We start from the raw sequence: 18,542 nt of genomic DNA, 5'->3' as shown, positions 1-18,542 counted from the left end.
CATTTACATGCTAAAGTGGATCCGGTGCGTCAGTTTCTTGTGCTTCCTATGTTTTGTTTTTCTAATTGCCTGTGTTGAATTAAACAGTCTAGGTTCCAGTGATCCGGAGCAGATCCTACCGATTCATCTGTTCCAGAACAGAGTCCTTTAGGATTTGGTTGTATTTGAGGCAGTACCTGACTCATGACCCAGTCCCGTGGCAATCCGAGTCAATTCAAGCGATCTCAAGTTGAATTGCTAGATTGGCCAACTACGGTTTATAGGTCTCTCTCCCTCGCTCCTCGTCTTTTTAAGTGCTGTATCTATGAGCAACTGTGCTTTCTCCAGTACTGCTGCTTTTAGATGTTGCTTATTACTTTTATTTCCTTTCGGATTTACTCTCCTGCTTTCAGACTTCATTAAATTTTAACGTCTTTGGGGAGTAATGGTTGGGAACTCCTCTTTATAAAGTTCATAGAGGATTTTTTCACTTTTCCTTCTGTAGTTTACCCGTGTTTATTGTTTGGTACGGTTTCTCATTCATATGTACTGATAGTTACCAAGGGATTTTTCCGGGAAGATTACTAAGGGATTGGAGGTCAGACTTACCGGCATGGATTAAAATTCTAAGAAGTATTGAGCTACGAGTTGGATCAAATATAGCAAGAAGCTCATGCTTACCAAGTACAAAGGGGTTCCCATTTGGCATCCTCGGTCGCTAGTCAAAGCCTTGTGCTCTCTTGTATTTTTGAGGTTGGCTAGTGCAAAAACTTGTTCTTAGATCGGATGTGGTCTCAAGTCTTGTTCACAGGGGATGCTGTTTTTACCAGCGATTGTTGCTTATGTGGGAAAGATTTTAAAGGGTTTTAGATGGTGCTTTCAATTGGTTACGTGTATATTGGGCACCAGCATTGTAGCCACAGGCTGCCTTACTCCACCGACTTCAAGTCTGCCCACAGTAACTGTTTTTGGAAATACCTATTTTTTTACTTTTCCCCACAGATGAAGAAAGCCATCAAACCGTAAAACATTTCCCTTCATCGAACCTTTCAGGCGTGGTTCAGCTATGCATTGCTTGCGTATCATTTTGAACATTATATCATAAAAGAGATTTTGCGTGATCCGAAGTCTCGTTAATGGTCTCCTCCGCTGATTGATTGTTTAACTCTAGTTACTTGTCATTGTTCATAGTTCTTTAGCTTTTTACTACCAATTTTTTGGGGGAGATGCTATCAGAAATAATTGTTGGTTAGCTTAGATTCCTGCAACAGCCAACTGCAATCCGACATCATGGGAAACTCAATAAGTGTCTCTCAAAAGGAAACCGCTTAACTAGTTCAACAATTGCTTTTTGTACTGCCTTCTGCAAGAGAAGCCCCGGCAATCGTAAATGTTACTTTTGTCTATGATCGTCCGGTGTTGCTTCTACAATTGACTGTCTATCCTACAATTGGCTATCTACGTTTGTAAAGGTTTTATAGATTTATGAAGGCAGCGGCTATGGTGGTGAAAGATGGAAGAGTTGAATGCTTTGGCCAAGACAATGCGCTTTGTTTTGTGTGTGGACGAGGTGAGGGTCATTCGGAAGGATGGAATGGGATGTTTTTTTTGTTTAATCTGAACTACTGGATGAGTTTTGTGTTACTACTTAATGCATGAGCTAATATCAAGTATAGAGAATAAGCTTTTAATTTTCATCGCCAAACTTTAGTGCCTTCAGAGCTGTTGAACTTTCGTCTCTTAAAAGCGTGTACTTTAGTGCGGGATCCAGGCTTTAGTTAGAGCTAATATAATTGAATTTAAATCCGACCTCAAGCCGAATTACCTATCTTTACTTTAGTAGGTTGGGTTAAGATATTGCACTGAACCGTGAGGGCACTAGTGGGTCTGGAAACACGGCCTAGTTGACATGCCTAAGTCCCAATACATTGTGTATCCTTGGTCAAATCAATCGGTACGCTTACATAGTTTATTTACTAAAAATGATTCTTTGGATAATATTCTGTTTGCGAGCGGCCCTTTAAGAAGGAAAACCCTGGCAGAGATGTGGACCTTTTTCGTGGCTGATAATTGTTCATCCCTTTCTTTCCATCTAAAATGTATTTTTATTAAGAAGAACGTGTTATCTATGTTGGTAGAAATTGCACCATCCGGTTTTACGGCGATAGATATTTTCACCGTCCAGTCACTCGACCACACGGTTGCGCGGATGGGGCACACTGGAATCATGCACTCAATTCTGTCACGTGACCGGATGGTTAGGTATTGTTTTTCCTATATGTAATAGTATTGCCAAATATGCGGCTTTTTTCGAACACATAATTTATGAAGTTTTGAAAATATTTTTTTGATATTTGAGTTATGGGATATTAAAAGGTTTTGATGATATATTTGACTAACGTGCTTTTCTGGTTGCCTGATATAATACTTAAGCCAAGCAATCATTTCCTCTGACAAATAACTAACAAGATTATTAAAATTTGTGACGTTTTGGTTTTTATGAAATAATCCAGCCTTCTTAGTGATTGCCAGCTTTAGAAAGCATTCCCATTCTTGTAGCTGCCTTCGACTTTGTGGTCGAACTGGCATGTGCTACTAATAACCTTCAGGTGATTATGGCGACTGTAAAGCCTCAGCATGTTCCCTTTTAACTTCTTTTAAGCTGGTGGGAAGCAAAATCGGTTGTTCATATTACATAATTTGATTCTGCTTTCCAAATATAGCTTCGTTGTATGTGTATATATATACATATAATATAGCTTCATTGCATGTGTGTGTGTGTCTGTGTGTGTATATATATATATATATATATATATATATACATACATGGTGTGTGTGTGTTTGTTATAGAATCTGTCCATGCTTACGCAGGGACACATTAGAGAGACAGAGATAGAGCAGGTGTTAGAGTTGTAAGGAGCCATTGAGTGTTTGATTTTTTTTTCTAGTTGAGAGAAAAAGGAGAATATGTGAATTGATATTAGATGGCTAAATCAAATGGTGAGATGGTTGTTCCAAGTCTAGTACCAAAGAGTCTGGCACAATTTTTCAAGTTACATTATTCGACATTCTGAACAGTTTACATCCTGCGGTGTCGGGCACTAGACGTCACATTCTAAGATATCACTCCCTCTTGTATATAACTGCAGTTCCCGTTGCGATTTGCAGGATCTTGTGTTCTTGCGAAATAGCTACAGGACTGATTTTTCTTCTTTTGGGACAATCAAATGCAACGACGACTTGTTAGCGAACAAGGGCTTTTCAAGCAAAAGCTTTATTTCACCGCCACTAGAATAGTCTAGAATTAGTGACTACCTTCAACCTGAAACTCTTCATGATTAGCCCGCTGGGCAGGTGGATGAAAGGCATGAAGCTCTTGCTACGCAGCCAAATTTGTGGCTCCAGTCAAACGATTGCAAATCTTCACATATTGTAAACGACAAAAATTTTGAAACTACTTATTCTAAGAATAGCATCGGCAATCAATTTCCATTATCTGCACTTGTTTCCCAGTTTCAGGAACAATCTATCAACAATTACACTACATTGTAGAAAGGAAAAGAAAAAAAGAGGTTGGAGCAACAAACTCTCCTTAAAACCGGTAATAAGGAACATGTACCATTCCTTACTCTTAGAACCAGAGGACGACCTGACCAAAACATGCCGTCTGACGTCTTATTCGTCTTCCTTCCTTCATACTACATTCATTTACTGCACTCATAAGCTGAAAAGCTCTAGCAGAAAACTATTTCGTAGAGCATTCTGACATTCCTGGACGATTTTTCTTCTTTCTTTTTTCCTTCCAGAAAATCGCTTCCTTGAAGCTGTAGTTGGACTGGGTCCATTTTGGTGTAGAGAAAAGCTTAGTCCAGAGCGGCTTTGTTACGCTTGCCACTTATGGGTTTTGGCAGCCCATCAAATATGGGGATTGCAACTGCTGTGAGAACCTGCAGGTCGGGTCTTAGTGTCCACTTGGATGCCGATCGGTTTGATGCAGCGCCATCAAACGGCTCCTGCAGGTTGGAGGTGCTCGACGACCGGCGCACTCCAGCAAAGCCATTGGCGAAGAGAGAGTCTCCAAAAGGATGGGCGTGATTGTTAGCTGAATCCGCGTCAGCACCCGCAAGGTTTACTCTGCTTGCAGATTTTAGCCTGAGCGCCAGACCTTTAACAGACCTGCCCAACAGTCCACCGCTGGTCGTGTCTTCCCCAAGCTCTGATCCCGCATAAGCCGGGTCGACATCAGTTCTTTGACGCCTTCTTACTGGCTTCTCATTTGATCTCTCCGTATCATTGTTGCCAGCTTCTGCAACAGGGATATCTAGTGATTCATCACTGCTTCCTGCAGAAAACCCATTCAGCATGCTCATGGAATTCCAGTGTTTGCCTAGGCAGAAATCAGCATCTTCACTTGCCCTGACAGGTGAGGGGGGTTCATCCGCTGTGAAATGCCCTCTCTTAGTCTTGTACAGTGTCATTTCTGTTCCTTCATCACCGCTACTGCCATTCTCAGCGGATGACATCAGGCCATAGTAGCCCTGCAAGCTGCTCATGGCCGCAGAAACTTTGGCTTCTTGTGGTTTCAATTCAACTGGTGGGAGGTCTTTAAACAGTTTTCGCGGTGCATATCTTGAGGGGACTCTGCTGCTGTTTCCGTTTCTGTAGAAAGGAACAATCACGCCTATCAATTTTAGCTGGAGAAAGCATAAGTGCAACGAATACAGTAGAACTGAAAACCAAATAACTGGAGCCATATGGTGAACAGAATAAAAGGAAAAGAAAAGACAGCAGATGGTGGGCAACATGCAGAAAGTGCATACTCGCAACGCAAACAAGCTCTACCTCTCTTTCTCACTTTCTGTCGTCTCCCTTATGTGCCAGAAAGCGTAATCAGGAATCAGTTTTATTTCCTTTCAAACACAACAATCAGAAGCAAGTAGACCAAAACTTGGATATACATCTGACTGCTGATGCCTAAACAGATTATTAACGTTGTATTCATGATCAACGCGATATTGTCATAATTGTTTGGAAAACTCACAAAGAAAGATCGTGTTTTCCCGCAAGGCGGCTAATAAATGTTTCATTTGTTCTTCATATAAATGCAAAAAAAAAGGAACAGATTAATGATGATTTCGTCAATTTAAAATTGTACGGAACAAACAAAACTTGGACATACATCTAAGTACTGATGCCTAAACAGATTATTAACGTTGTATTCATGACCAACGCGATAGTCATAATTCTTTAGAAAACTCACAAAGAAAGATCGCGTTTTCCCGCAAGGCGGCTAACAAATGTGTCATTTGTTCTTCATATAAATGCAAAAAAAGGAAGTAATTAATGATTAATACGTCAACTTAAACTTGCACGGAACAAACATGCAACATATGCCAACATAGCAGTGACCCAGTAAAAAAGTTTAGACAGTAGCAAAATCAAACTTAACATGAGGTCACTGTCAAAAAATTACTCAATAGGAAGAGCATTGAGAGGAGATTACTCTTGCATAACAGAGCCATTGGCTATGATTGGAGACGGAGGATGCCTTCCTGGTAGAGGTATCTGCAGTGACTTGTGAGCAAACATTTGAAGATCTGTAACCAAACCATTCAAGCGCTTTATGTCGGAAACCTGACAAGATGCACCAGTGTTACTATCTTTCCGAAAAGAACAGACGAAAAAAGGGAAACAGGTAACATGGTAAATCATAACACCCATATATTTTCGTGATTTGTTAATTGAACTGTTCGTTACAGGAACCCTCCCAGATTCCCAATCTGAAGAACAAAATCTCCAGTTCTATTTTGCTGAATCATTACGAAACACAAAATTACAAAAGGGCAAAAATAGTGAATTTCAACTTGCAAGGAGTTGCCTCAAAATGGCATCATAGATATTGGTTAAAAAGCCAAAGGCAAACTTTTCTTGTGAACCTAGATCTCCTCTATGCAATTTTGGTGAAATTTCGTAATTGAGCCAGGATATGAAATGGATGAAAACAGAGATTACTTGAATGCCGGAGAAGATAAAATGGTCGGAGTGAGAAGCATTGGCATTTACAGCGTTGTCGAGTTTAACTCGACGGGGAGGAGATCAAGGAACTGACTGTTGATATAAAGGACGGACATGATACGCTTGAAGATGAACCGTACTTTCCCTCGCATATGTCTTAAGATTTAAAGCATATTTCGGTCGGCGAGAGAATTTCGATTAAGATAGGACACTCCCACGGTTTGTCGAACGATTTTAAAAGAGAGATAGAGCCCATAAAATGGAAATGTATATCAAAATTGGGGGACAACCGTCCCTTAGATACAAAAATTGGGGAGAAAAGTCCCATAGTTACACAGAGAGAGAACTTAGAGAGGCCGACCTTTTCTTTTTCTCGCGAAACTTGACTTGTCCGAGTCAGCGCTTCAAAACACGTTTTGTGATTTCATGGACAAAACTTATATGAAGTAAAATTTCAGTCTTAAAATTTTTTATTCAGGTAAATCTTTTCTAACACGTTAGAAAAGACTTAATCTAGAAGTTAATTTATTACATTTTAACCACAAAGATCAACTTGACAAGGTTCGAGATTCTATCTTAACCATGGAGAGAAAAAACGAGAAGTAAAATGGAGTCTATCCATGCGTGCATTTATTTGAAGGCATTATGAAAAAACTATATTGCTGTGACGGAATAGACTCGGGATTGGAAATGATTCTCTTGATGAATATAGTAAGTTAGTTCGAAGATAAAATCCTTCTTGGAAAAGAGAAGCTAAAAGGGCAAAAAAACTCACCTCGACACCGTATCTGATGGCTACTCCCGCGAGGGTATCCATTTTAGAAACGTGATGCTCGATATAATTGACATTAGAAGACGATGACGATGAAACAACGGACGAGGAATTTGATGGCATCGGGTTCAATCTCCGGTGAGATAAGTCCCCGGAAATCACATGGCAATTTCCATTCCGATGGCCGTTGTCCATAGCTAAACTAATCATCCTTACGCCTCCCGACCCCTGCAACCTCATCCAAATGACCTGTCTCCAGCGACCACAAATTTCAGAATTGCTTCAAAACCGGCGATTTTCCGACGACCGTGGTTCGCCAAACCATTTCACATTACAAATCCAGATGGTCCGGCAACCAAGGAAAAAAAAGTCCACCAATTTGGCATAGACAGGCTAGATCAAAGGCGAAACCGCAGCAGCTTAAAACCCACGCCGAACGTGCTTCTTTCCGCCTGAAAACCCACCGCGAAACCGTGATTCTGCTTTCTTCAATCAAAAAGCCAAAGAAAAATCCAAGCATGCAAAGGACTCCAATACTACGACACACGCAGAGGCAGAAAAGAGGGATTTCCCGGTCCGGCCTCTTCTATTCCGCATTTCCGGGAGAAATCCGGCGTTCTCGCGCTACGGATGCCGTGGATTGCCCGCAAGAAGGCGGACGCTCAATCGTTTGACGACAAAAGCTACAAGGATTTCCCTGAATCGTGCCTTATAGTCCACAAATCCGAGAGTTTCCACCGAATCTCACGGAACGAGAGAGAGCGAGCGAGGATAGAGACCTTTTCCCTCAGAAAAGACGGTAAGCAAATCGCGACTGATGCCGAGGGAAGATCATATTTGTAGGAAGGTCCAAAAATGAAAAACACGAATACAAAAATTAATTTAAAACTACCCCGCGTAATCCCACCTACCTAGTGAATTGTCGTATTTGCTTTTAACTAATCCCGAAAAGACGCCTATGTCCCTCTCCTTGCCAAAGAAAATTATAGGTTTACCCTATCGACGGGAAAAGAACAATTATAACAAAAAACGTCTGAATTTTTGCCTATTAACAACTTCCCCCCCAAAAAACTTCCCTTTTTCCGTTTAACCGCTTGTGTCTTGGGTGAGGTCGACTTGCATGTTCAGCCGTAAGAAGAGACAAAGTGAAAGACCACCCTCCATGGACATATGTCCAGACCGGCCCAACAGTGGGCCAGTGAGGTGTGGAATTTAGAATGTTAAAGTTACCATGAAAAAATTCGAGGTCCGACTTTTTTTAGGGTAAATTTATCTTGTTCCATCTAATTTACCATGGTAATTTTTTTTTGTATGCGATTTGAAAAAGAAAAGCAATACAAAAACTTGCAGTTTCTAACATAACATGCTCTGACTTAGGTTAAGCAGAAGTTAACTCATAAATATGTGGTAAAAAGTGTGCTTTAGGACTGAGCTCTTAACCCAGAAAGAAAGAAGAGAGGAGAGTTTTGGCGCTTCTTCAAGAGCGGCTTATGCTCATCTTAAATTTTGAAAGTTTTTTCCTCCAACTCCCCGAGTGTGAATCTCCACGAGTTTATCTTTTGTCTCTTTGTTGAGTTTATCTTCTTGGTTTGTTGGTGCCTAACAAACTCGATCCTTATTAACTCAAATGTTTCTTTTAGTTGAGATCTCTCTCTATCTTTGATGTTTCTTCCTCATCCGTCTCTATACAGCAAAATAACAAGAAAATTTAAATAAATCTTCAGTCAGTTTCTTGTTAATATATCGGCTATTATGGGTGGGTGAGCTATTGACCATAGATATCGGCTGAACTTTATATTCCCATATTGACGCCTCCCTCGCGTTAATATCAATGTAAAAAAGAGCCGATGGCACATTTATTGGCCCGGACATAATAGGTTCACGCTCATGAGTTGGAATCATGTGACATCTTGACGTACAACAAGAGGTCTACTGCGGGACAGAAAGGCTTCAATTTAAGAGGCGGGGCGACCCACCTCCATTTCAAGCACGCATGTGATCCATCAATAAGCACACATAATTGAGGCCTGGTTTTTGTGACCTTGGTTCTTTCAAATTTAACTGAATTTGAACTTGAGGCCTTGTTTTTGGTCGGTTCGGGTTTCCGGTGTTTGTTCAGATAATGGATCTCTCTCATAGCTTAAAAGTAATGTATTTAACTTGCACCAATCCAAACCATTTGGATCCAAAACTTATCCCCGGGCTGGGGAAATCGGAATGAGTGTAAAGATTGAGGGCATAATTGGCAAACCACCTATTTCATCGCCGGTGGTTCCCAACCCACCGAATACCGCGACGGACCACGGTTGCCCTTCAGCCCACCGGCCACCGACACCGACCGTCGGGGCTTTTATGTGGGACCAACCGCGTGACCGATTTCCAAAAGTATCCTCACCCGGAAAGCAAAATTACCTTCGAAGATGCCCGTCAGCAAAAGCATAAATCAAGAAGAGACTTTCGCGATTACTGCAGGGGCAGTTTCGGCACACAAAATGCGAGAGTCCGAACCTTCGCCGTGCCCAGCGGACAGTTAAAAAATATTTTTTTTTTTTTACGAGCGGCGAAAAACATGAGCGGAATGATGCGGGTCTTTGGTTCCGCGAGAAGAGAAAACGCGTCTGGGGGTATTTATGTCATTTCAAAACAAAGCGGCGAGCCCCCCGCACATCCATTAGCTTCCCAAACTTTGAAACCATGTATAAGATTTCATGCGAGGGCCATTTTTTTCCGCATAATTTCAGAACCTACTAACTTCTTTTTCTATTATATAGAAAAGTGGTCTTCTCCGGTGGACTTGCATTAAAGTAGTGGCTGAGCTGCATGTTGGTAGGTGTGGGCAGTTGGCCCCACCAACTTCACAATTTTTTTTTTTATATAGAGACTTTCAAATATTTTTTGATTTACATACATTGCTGCCCTAATCAGAGTTTGGTGTGGAAATATTGCACCATTAACTTGGTATACATTGCTCCAGAGCATAGCGCATATAGAAGTTGAATTGATACTACATCCCTAAAAGATTCTTTCAAGGCCATGTTTGAATATGTGATACTAAAATGCTAGCTAGCCATTTGGTGTCAAGTAGTTGTCAACTTCTCATATGAAATAAAAGTTTAAAACCTACCACATCTTATATGATGACCTCAAACTTTTGTTTCACTTTGATGATGCTGAAACAAAAAGACCAGGATTGAGCAAAAACAATCATGATTAAACTTTCATGTTGTTTTTTGTTATGGGAATTTCCTGAACTTTTGAGCCCCATGGAATAAATACCACGCATTATGGCTAAAGAGAAAAATGGGATACTCAAAGTATAAATGCGGCATATCAATGAAAATTAGCGAGCAGGAAGGAAATATGGATTAGCTACGCATAAATTAAATGATGGAACTAGTTGAGCTAGAGGACAAGATAGTGTCAAAATCACTAGGTCGTTTGAGTACCTTAGATCGGATATCCTTTTAGACTTTGAGTTTCATCATTTAAAAAGCATTGGTTGTTTTGATGGTGCCATTTTGGTGGGCACCATTAGTTTTATATAAACGAAAATGGCTATCATATCTTATCACCATTTAATGAGAGCCTTCGTTGAAACAGATGAATGATTAAGACAAAAAAAAAAAAAGTACAATGATAAAAAATAAATAATGATTTATCATTATTTTCTCTTGTTTTTTTATTAATCATCCACCATATATATATATTATATATATATATATATATATATATATGTTACCGCTTTAGTCTTCCCTTTAACCAGCAAGATGTTCAAGTGACAGTCGTTAGTCATCGTTCTCATGCGTTTCGTTTAGAACCGTCTAATTTGGAATTCAATACAAAGCGTAGGGCGTCGGTGGAATTTTTGCTTAATTTTAAAACGCAGCGGCGCACTCAAGTAGAACCGAAGGAGATCAACTTTTTCCTTTCTGTCGGTACCACACAAATAACGAAATTCCTTTGAAAAGCATGTGCCTTTTGAAAAAATCTAAAGTTATTGAGAAGAATAAAAAAAAAACTACGATAATATTTAAGAAAACATTGAACATGGGAGGCCGATGGAGCGCCAAAAGGAGAACGAAGACAGCGACCGCCTTCAAACTTCCAAGAAATGGCTTTTATTTTTGCGCCTGTCGGCAGAAATATACACAATTTTTTTTAAAAAATATTGTTATAAAAATAAAAAAACCTTGAACACTAAAAACACATACCTTGAACACTAAAAACACATCAAACACATCACACATCGGTTAGAATTTGATCAGCAAAAAATTGTGCCGAATCTACTTAATGTTGGTGTATGGAACTTGATACATACTAGACACTTATATGCAATTCATCTTTTGTAAAGGTTCGTAGAACAAAAAATCCAGCAGACATGTTGATAAAGCCAGTAACTGCTGAGTTGGTCTCCAAGATTGATTGATGAGGAGGCGTCGCGCAGGTTGAGTATGTAATATACAAGCACTTGGATGGATCAAATTCCAAGTGAGAGATTGTTGGTGTATGAAACTTGATCCATACTAGACAATCATATGCAATTTCGCGGAGTACAAATGTGGGTTTTGCCCTAATCTTTATGTTGAGAGGAGGGCCGCAGTTTTCTGTGCTTCTTTTCTGAGAGTGTCTGTGTTCATCTGAGAGTGAATAGTAAAGATCTGTGCGATCGTGGACGTAGGAGATTATTATTCCGAACCACTTAAATATTTGTCTTCTTTCTTGTTCTTTGTAACTCCCTTTTGAGAGTGCGTGAAAAATATTGAGTTTTTCCTAACACTTAAAGCAATCGGACTTAAAAAAAATTATTGCCAATTAGCTAATTTGATTTATATTATATATGTGTGTGTTACATATTATATACATCTTTGTCAAAATGGAAACTAACATGAAAACCGGATTTTTCTTGGAGGGTCGGATGATCTGAACTTGAGATAAATCTGATCGGAAGAATTTCATAAAACGTAAATTTTTTTAAATATAATAATTCTTTCTCCAAATATTGCTGTCAATCCTCCATGGCAACGAATTTTCTTTTGTTTTTTGTCTTAGACAGTTTTATCGAAAATGACGTGCATTGCATGCATTTCACTTGATCCTTCGTGACGTTACCATTTCTCCCAAATTCCAAATCCAAGCTTGAAAATTCTTAAATTGGCCGCTTTGTTTCTGCTCTGCCCAAGCAAGTCATATTACGGTTGGCAAATTCATCCGGCTGACTGAACACTCACCAGGTTCAGGTTCAGGTTCAGCACGAATCGCTAATATATCTGACCATGAGTCAAGGTTTGGCCCGGCTCATGGGCAGTAGTGATTTACATTATGGTTATTTGAATACTTGACTAAGTCGATGAGTCAACTCGTTGAGCCAGTGACCCAATTATCTGTTAATCCAGATCCGAGTCACGGGTTTGTTAGACATGGAGAGAACCTCCCCTCTCTTAATTAACTTCCTCAGTCCTCAGGCCAATTTGGATTTTAAAATAATATCAAAATGGTTCATGTCTAATGTCTAAAAGGTGAATAAAAAAAAAAAGGGAAAACCGACTCTCGTATTTTCTAGCCGAAAAATTGCTTCATGCTCATAGTATCGTTTTAGATTTAGTTTTTAAAACGAATATATGATCGAATAACCAACAAAACAACCAGCTAATTTTCGTGTGTATCTAATATCAGAAGTCGGTTTTTAACATATCATATATAATGTGGTGAGGATTTGGTTGTGAAGTTAAATTCATTTGGTTGAGAATGTAAAAATCGGTCAAATTCTGATTGTGAATTTAAAAGTCAGATTTTAATATAATATAGATTTTTTTTGGGGGTTATTACGTCGAGCGTTTGATTGTTGAGTTCAGGAATATCATCTATAACCATCTTATTTTTCTTTAAAATAGGAAAAAGGTGTTGCAAATCATTTCTTATAAAATGTCTTCTATAGTTCCACGTACATCCATATGTGAATTGGAGCGTAAATTGCCTTCTAGTACCAATAATAACAACAATAATAATAATATTTAAGGTTGATACTTTGTATATCCCCTTTAATAATTGTGGAGGCGACATGTCTTTTCTAAAGTGGGGACATTTTCCTTCTTCTTGGAGAGGGAGAGATCTTGTTTGATTGGCCTTTGAATAAAGGCCTCAAATTATGTGTCGGTTAGGTTTTGCAATAATCCAATCGAATACAAATATCAATTCATTATTTGATAACACTACATGCAGCTCATAGTGGTCCGTTTGGTCAAGATACAAATTATAAAGAGACAAGGCCTGAGATAACAACCCCATCAAATCCACGTCGCAAGCGCAAGTTGGTATATGTATATACATAATTTATGTACAACCATTTTTTGGTCCGGATTTTTAAATTGTCGGCAGATTTCAATTGCTTATATATATATATATATATATATATATATAAAGTGGCAAAGTCGCTGCAATTGCTGGTAAGTCAAGAAAGAAGACCACCTGCGGACGCAACTCACTGCTTCTTTTATTTGAGAAAAGTCTCTTGTTGATTGGTAACGAAACATTAGCACCATCTTCAAGGCAAAAAATCGCAACATAAGTTGTCAAATTTCTAACTAATTATGCCAAACGATGGAGCGTGACTTTCGATGTTCCTCACTTAAATTTTCTTCAGATTCTACGGCAGGAATCGTTGCCGCACAAGAGAATTTTTCGCCGTGAGCACTGAGCAGCCCATTGTTCGACCGAAGCACTTGTAGACAAATTTTTCCCAGTCAAACAGCTACATTTCTCTTTTAAAATTACAAATTATATCGCACTATAGGGCTGGGGGTGAATGTAGGTGTCGGTAACATGTGGGCAATCGCCCATACAGAAGTATTTATTTTTTATTTTGGCACCTTATGATAATTTTTTTCATTTGCACATTGATATCCCTTAAAAATTTAAAATTTATTACTGATGATTCCTCTTTTTGTCCCTTAGAAGAATATAATATCTCGTTATTCTAATTAAGTTATGCACCCATTGCCTTCTATTAAAATCAGTTTTTTTTTTATCACTTGAATCTTTTCAGAAAGCATCCAAGTGTTCTTAAGATTCATTCTGACTGTGAAATAATTGTTCCAACCGCTTTTCCTCGATCTGAACGGCATTGGTGCAACACAGAATTCTGCTGCACGCCTTATGGTCACCTCAGCTGCAGAAATGGCGCCTAAAGTAATTACAATGAATGTACTTTCATAAATCGTATTGTGTTCCTATTAATGGGATGTCCAGTTCTTGTTTAAGAAAACATAACGCGATTAAGAAATGTTGTTATGGAGCCAAAACAATCAAAGGGTGGATTTTATTACATATTGTTTTTTTATAATAAAAACACGATGCATTTTATAAGAACATGTCATCTAATAATATAATATTAAGCAGAAGACCATTCGCTATGCTTCAACTTGCATATCATTGTTATCCTTTTTACTTACAACAGAGAGTTGATGAAACAAGAGTTTTAAATGAAAACTCGCCACCTACCAAGCCCTCTTTTGTCTAGGTTTTAAAGAGTTATTTGACAATGAAAATAATAACATATATTGTTTCAAACATTAGAGCAGATTATAATACTTTATAAATCTACCCAAATTTTCATGAAAAAAATACATGAAGGTTCTCATTAATAGAATGTCCAGTCCTTGTTTTGGAAAACATAATGCGAACAAATTGATGAGACGTACACGAGCGTGCATCAAAGGAAAATATGTGGAACATGCGTATTCCATGGATGCACTTGTTCCCAGAGTCAAACACCCAATCAGTGTCCAGTGAGCTCAGGCCCCAGGCTTGGACTACCGTGTTGAATCTGTGAAAAGTTGTTTGGGAACGTCAGGCGAGAAGGATGTGTCGCTAGAACGGCCGGACAGCTTTGTCATGGATCGGCCCGCCCAAAACTTGTTCCTGGTCAGCCTGTTAATAGACAAGCAGCTGTACACGCGCTTACTAAAAGTCAACGGTCAACGCGTGGTTTAGTCAAAGCCTAACTCGGCGGCCGGTTGAGTTTTTTGGACGCTCACAAACCAAGTTTTGGCTTTTGCTGCTTTGCAAACCCAAAACACCGAGTCAATACTCAACGCGAACAAGCACATGCATCATCGACCGAACTCGAACCGAAACCTAACTTTTAAGCTCCATGATTTTAAAAATATACCTGACGCGGACCTACGTTGTTAAAATATTGTCAGGCAAGGACGCAAATGATAATTTACCTCAAACAGTTTACGCCCCATCTGAATTATGAAAGCATTGTTAGGTAAATTTTAAAATGGCTACTAGGCAGTTCAATTCGAATTTTTTCAATTTATATTCTGTTTCCTACCACTTTCTGGAATATATACCACAACCAAATCCAACATAAGGTTCGCTTCTCAACTTTCGCTTTTTTTATCACTTTCCATGCACCTATCCATGGAGGGCGATTTTTATTATAATGTTTTAACTTTACATTGTTATGACTTTACATTTACATGTAGTGTCCACACCAAAATTGTCTCACTTACACAAGTGCTCCATTGAAGAAAAATCTTGGCTCCGCCATGGCTTCGTAGGGCTGTGTATTTTTCATTGAGCCCAGTTTGAAAGCTTAATTTTGTAGTTGGACTTGAGTGGACCTGAGTCTAGTTTTATGAGACGGTTTCACGAGACCTGGGTCACTACTTCCCATGGCTCACCACTATTCAGAACAAAAACTGAAAGAGTTTTTTTATATTTAGTGCTTCATGAAAAAAATTTCTAACTCCCCTTATGTTTATGTCTTAGGGAGAGATGTGAAAGAAACACACCCATTGAATATACAATGGTCGTTTAGTAATAAAAAAGTTTCTTTGATAAATTCCAATATTCTAAAAAAAGAAAAAAATGAAAAACTTGTTCTACGGGAGGAAAGAAAATTTGGCACTAGTTTTGGAAGGTAAGTGTTCGCGGACCAATGAAATAGAAGTATTCGTTGGACCGAGATCGATCGACTCGTTCGAGTCAACGATAACATTATCTAACAGTGCAGAACCGAGGGTCACTCATTCCAACAGTTTTTAGATTCTTCCAGACGATCAACAAATTGTTGAAAGTATTAATATATAAATCAAGATATTTTATGGGACTGATTGAGATAAAAATTTATATACCAGCCTATATGTAGCTCTGCCACTTGCTGCAGCTTGGGGCCGGTAATATTTCATTTCTCATCAACCCCCAAGAAAAAAAAAAGGGGGAAAAGTTGGACAAACAAAATGTCTCCGTGGTTAGTTCAAACCTCGGGCTAGTTAGTGCTTAAGGAAGAAAAAGAAAACCATTCTTAGGTGTTGCATTTGATAGCTTAGGGCCTTCAATTGGCTACCAAGCCATGAAATTCATGCTAAGTGTTAAAAGCCATAGATTTAAGATCGAATTGGGATGGAAAGAGGGTCCGGTTTTAAATCCATGTCACAGATTTCATATCCACAATGAAACGAACACAACCATTTAGCTACTTATCACATCACCTCAATGATGTAAAATGTTGGAGGTAAACATTTTGAAATGCAACAAAAGCAAAAAAATGAAGCTGATATGAAATCCACAGTTTGTGCATGGGACCTACAGTTTTTTTTTTAAAAAAAAGCAAATTTCTTAGATTCAAATTCATTTAATGTTTAAATAATCAGATTTTGGATCTGACATCATCAGTGATATCATGTCACTTTGGTTTTAAACGAATATATCCTCAAGGAGTGAGTAAAACCATACAACTTTGAAATCAAGGAAGAAAGTCCCATCACAGGCGACAACTGGAAAAGCTTTCATGTTCAATCAAGCCCTGATCTTTACTTGGAAAATAAATATCCCAAGTCATACAAAAAACCATAGTTACAAATATCGTTTATGACGAGGTTTTTATCAAGTATAATACAGTGAGTTAAAAAAAGAAAAAAAATACAAAAAAAAGGCAAATTTTAAAAATTAAAAATAAACTAAATGAGAAAATAATAAGACAATATAAAAATAAGTAGATAAAAAAACAAGTAGTTTTTTTTTTGCGTTAAAAAATCATTTTCTTGCCGCTTTATTTGGTTAACTTATTTTTAACGTTTTCAATACGTTTTTTCAATTTTTTTTTTTTCTGTGGCTATGCTCATCATCAACCTGGTGAAGGCAGAGCATTGCAGGTGAGTTACTGCAATCAAATGGCAAGCAGAGCAGAAGTAGCTGACAACAGCAGGTGAGATTGTCAAATGCAGAAGAAAGTTAGACCCCAACATGGCCAAGGCTCCAGCTCAAGGGATAAAGATCCAGCATAAGCTAGATGACTTGCAGGTTAGAGAGATCTTTTATGTCGTTATAAACCTTGTTATCCATCATGTTTAGTGTCTAATTGAAGACCCAAATTTCTTTCTTCGCCAACATGCATCTTCTCGTCGACAAATTCAAGTTATGTTTCATTCTGTGATTAACTTCCTTGATCTACATTGAGCTCCTGTTTCTTGGGTTTTGGTTTGTCTTTTCATCACACCAGAACTATAAAGAACTATAAAGTGGGCAAGATTTATTTGGATAGTGTTAAACAATGATAGGAGTGGTGCAACTCCAAGTTGTGCCAAAGATGTGATCTCATTCTCACCAACCAAGACAAACCTAATTTGCATCTAATATATTTGGATATCTGAGATTGCGAATAATCTTGGTGGACTTATAAAGGGAGTGGTTAAGTGATTGGTGTGTTGGTTGATCTCTTTGAGACTGGAACCAAAACTGTTATGGAGCCAGCAGTGGAGTTACATATAAGCTGGTGTGGGCAGTTGCCCACACAAGCCCTTGAATTGTCCTTCATTTTTACATTAAGGTCTTCTAATATATACTTTGTTATATATGTAAGCACCCCTTCAAGTATGAAAATTTGTGAATCAATGCCCAAGATTTTTTTTTTTTTTTTTTTTTTTTGCTCAGTCACGGTATGGGGCAGGTTAGAATCCGCCGGGCTAGGAGTCTGAGTATGGTGTGGAAGTAGGTCGAGTCATTACAGTGCCACCTGCCATAGACCCCCTAACCCCGGCAAATTTAGGTCCTCATTACTCAATTTAGATCCGAATATCATCTGAACTCACAGCCTGCCCCTAAGATAATCTTTAGTGCTGGCTCCAAATTTATAGTCCATTTCCATGAGTTTTCATTGAAGCAGGGACTGAGCTAATTAAGCACCAGTTCGACACCACGATAACAATTTGAACTGAAATTTTTGTTTTTCGCCTTGAGTTTTCATTGAAGATCTTTAATATGTAGATGAATCTTTTGGGTTTAACATGAAGATTGGAAGCTTTTCAATTGCTGGAGATGATATCAATCTAAACAAGAGGTTATCAGCAGATGAAATTGAATCCTTTCTTTTGCTTTCCTGTTATCACCTTCCCAATCATTTTTCTTACTTTCAAGCTTTTGAACATATTGCTAGGCTTCATGGAACTTTAACATGAACATATTGTTTTTGTGGATCTCTCATGGAATGTTTGCATGATCCGTATTTGAAAAAAAGTGTTTCATCCGAAACTTTATATGCGAGAACGTGTTCACAGTGCAGGAGCTCATTCAAGGGATTGCATGAAACCCATAAAAAAATTAAAGCAAAAGATTTAATAAATCCATAGATGCCATCCAAGCATCTGATTTGGACTATACATGCCATTTTAATATTTTGAATATCACCATTAAACTTGGGGTAGACCTCAAACTTGAAACAGAGTGCGAAAAGGTTGCAAGCAGATTGGATTTGTAGCAGATGATGAGGATC

At 38.5% G+C, this 18,542-nt stretch overlaps 1 protein-coding gene across 1 annotated transcript; it reads right to left on the bottom strand.

Annotated features, from left to right (window-relative positions):
• Window positions 1–3,449: 3,449 nt before the first annotated feature.
• LOC116261307 (uncharacterized) lies at window positions 3,450–7,589 on the bottom strand. Its single transcript, XM_031640005.2, has 3 exons — window positions 6,770–7,589; window positions 5,483–5,613; window positions 3,450–4,638 (listed from the first exon to the last, which is right to left on the bottom strand). Exons 1-3 carry the CDS (start codon window positions 7,004–7,006, stop codon window positions 3,843–3,845), a joined length of 1,164 nt encoding a protein of 387 aa, XP_031495865.1. The 5' UTR covers window positions 7,007–7,589; the 3' UTR covers window positions 3,450–3,842.
• Window positions 7,590–18,542: the final 10,953 nt, after the last annotated feature.

Source organism: Nymphaea colorata, chromosome 9 (assembly GCF_008831285.2).
Source record: "Nymphaea colorata isolate Beijing-Zhang1983 chromosome 9, ASM883128v2, whole genome shotgun sequence".
Taxonomy (NCBI): domain Eukaryota; kingdom Viridiplantae; phylum Streptophyta; class Magnoliopsida; order Nymphaeales; family Nymphaeaceae; genus Nymphaea; species Nymphaea colorata.
Note: the sequence above shows the minus strand (reverse complement) of the source record. Positions and strands in the feature narration are given on the sequence as shown.

What these genes read in the sequence shown, in the direction of transcription:
- LOC116261307 (XM_031640005.2), bottom strand. Translation starts at nt 7,006, where the DNA reads ATGAGGTTGCAGGGGTCGGGAGGCGTAAGGATGATTAGTTTAGCTATG. An exon ending in CCATCAGATACGGTGTCGAG is followed by an intron (nt 5,614 to 6,769) that starts GTGAGTTTTTTT and finishes GCATCTTGTCAG; the next exon opens with GTTTCCGACATAAAGCGCTT. An exon ending in AATGGCTCTGTTATGCAAGA is followed by an intron (nt 4,639 to 5,482) that starts GTAATCTCCTCT and finishes TCCTTTCTACAG; the next exon opens with AAACGGAAACAGCAGCAGAG.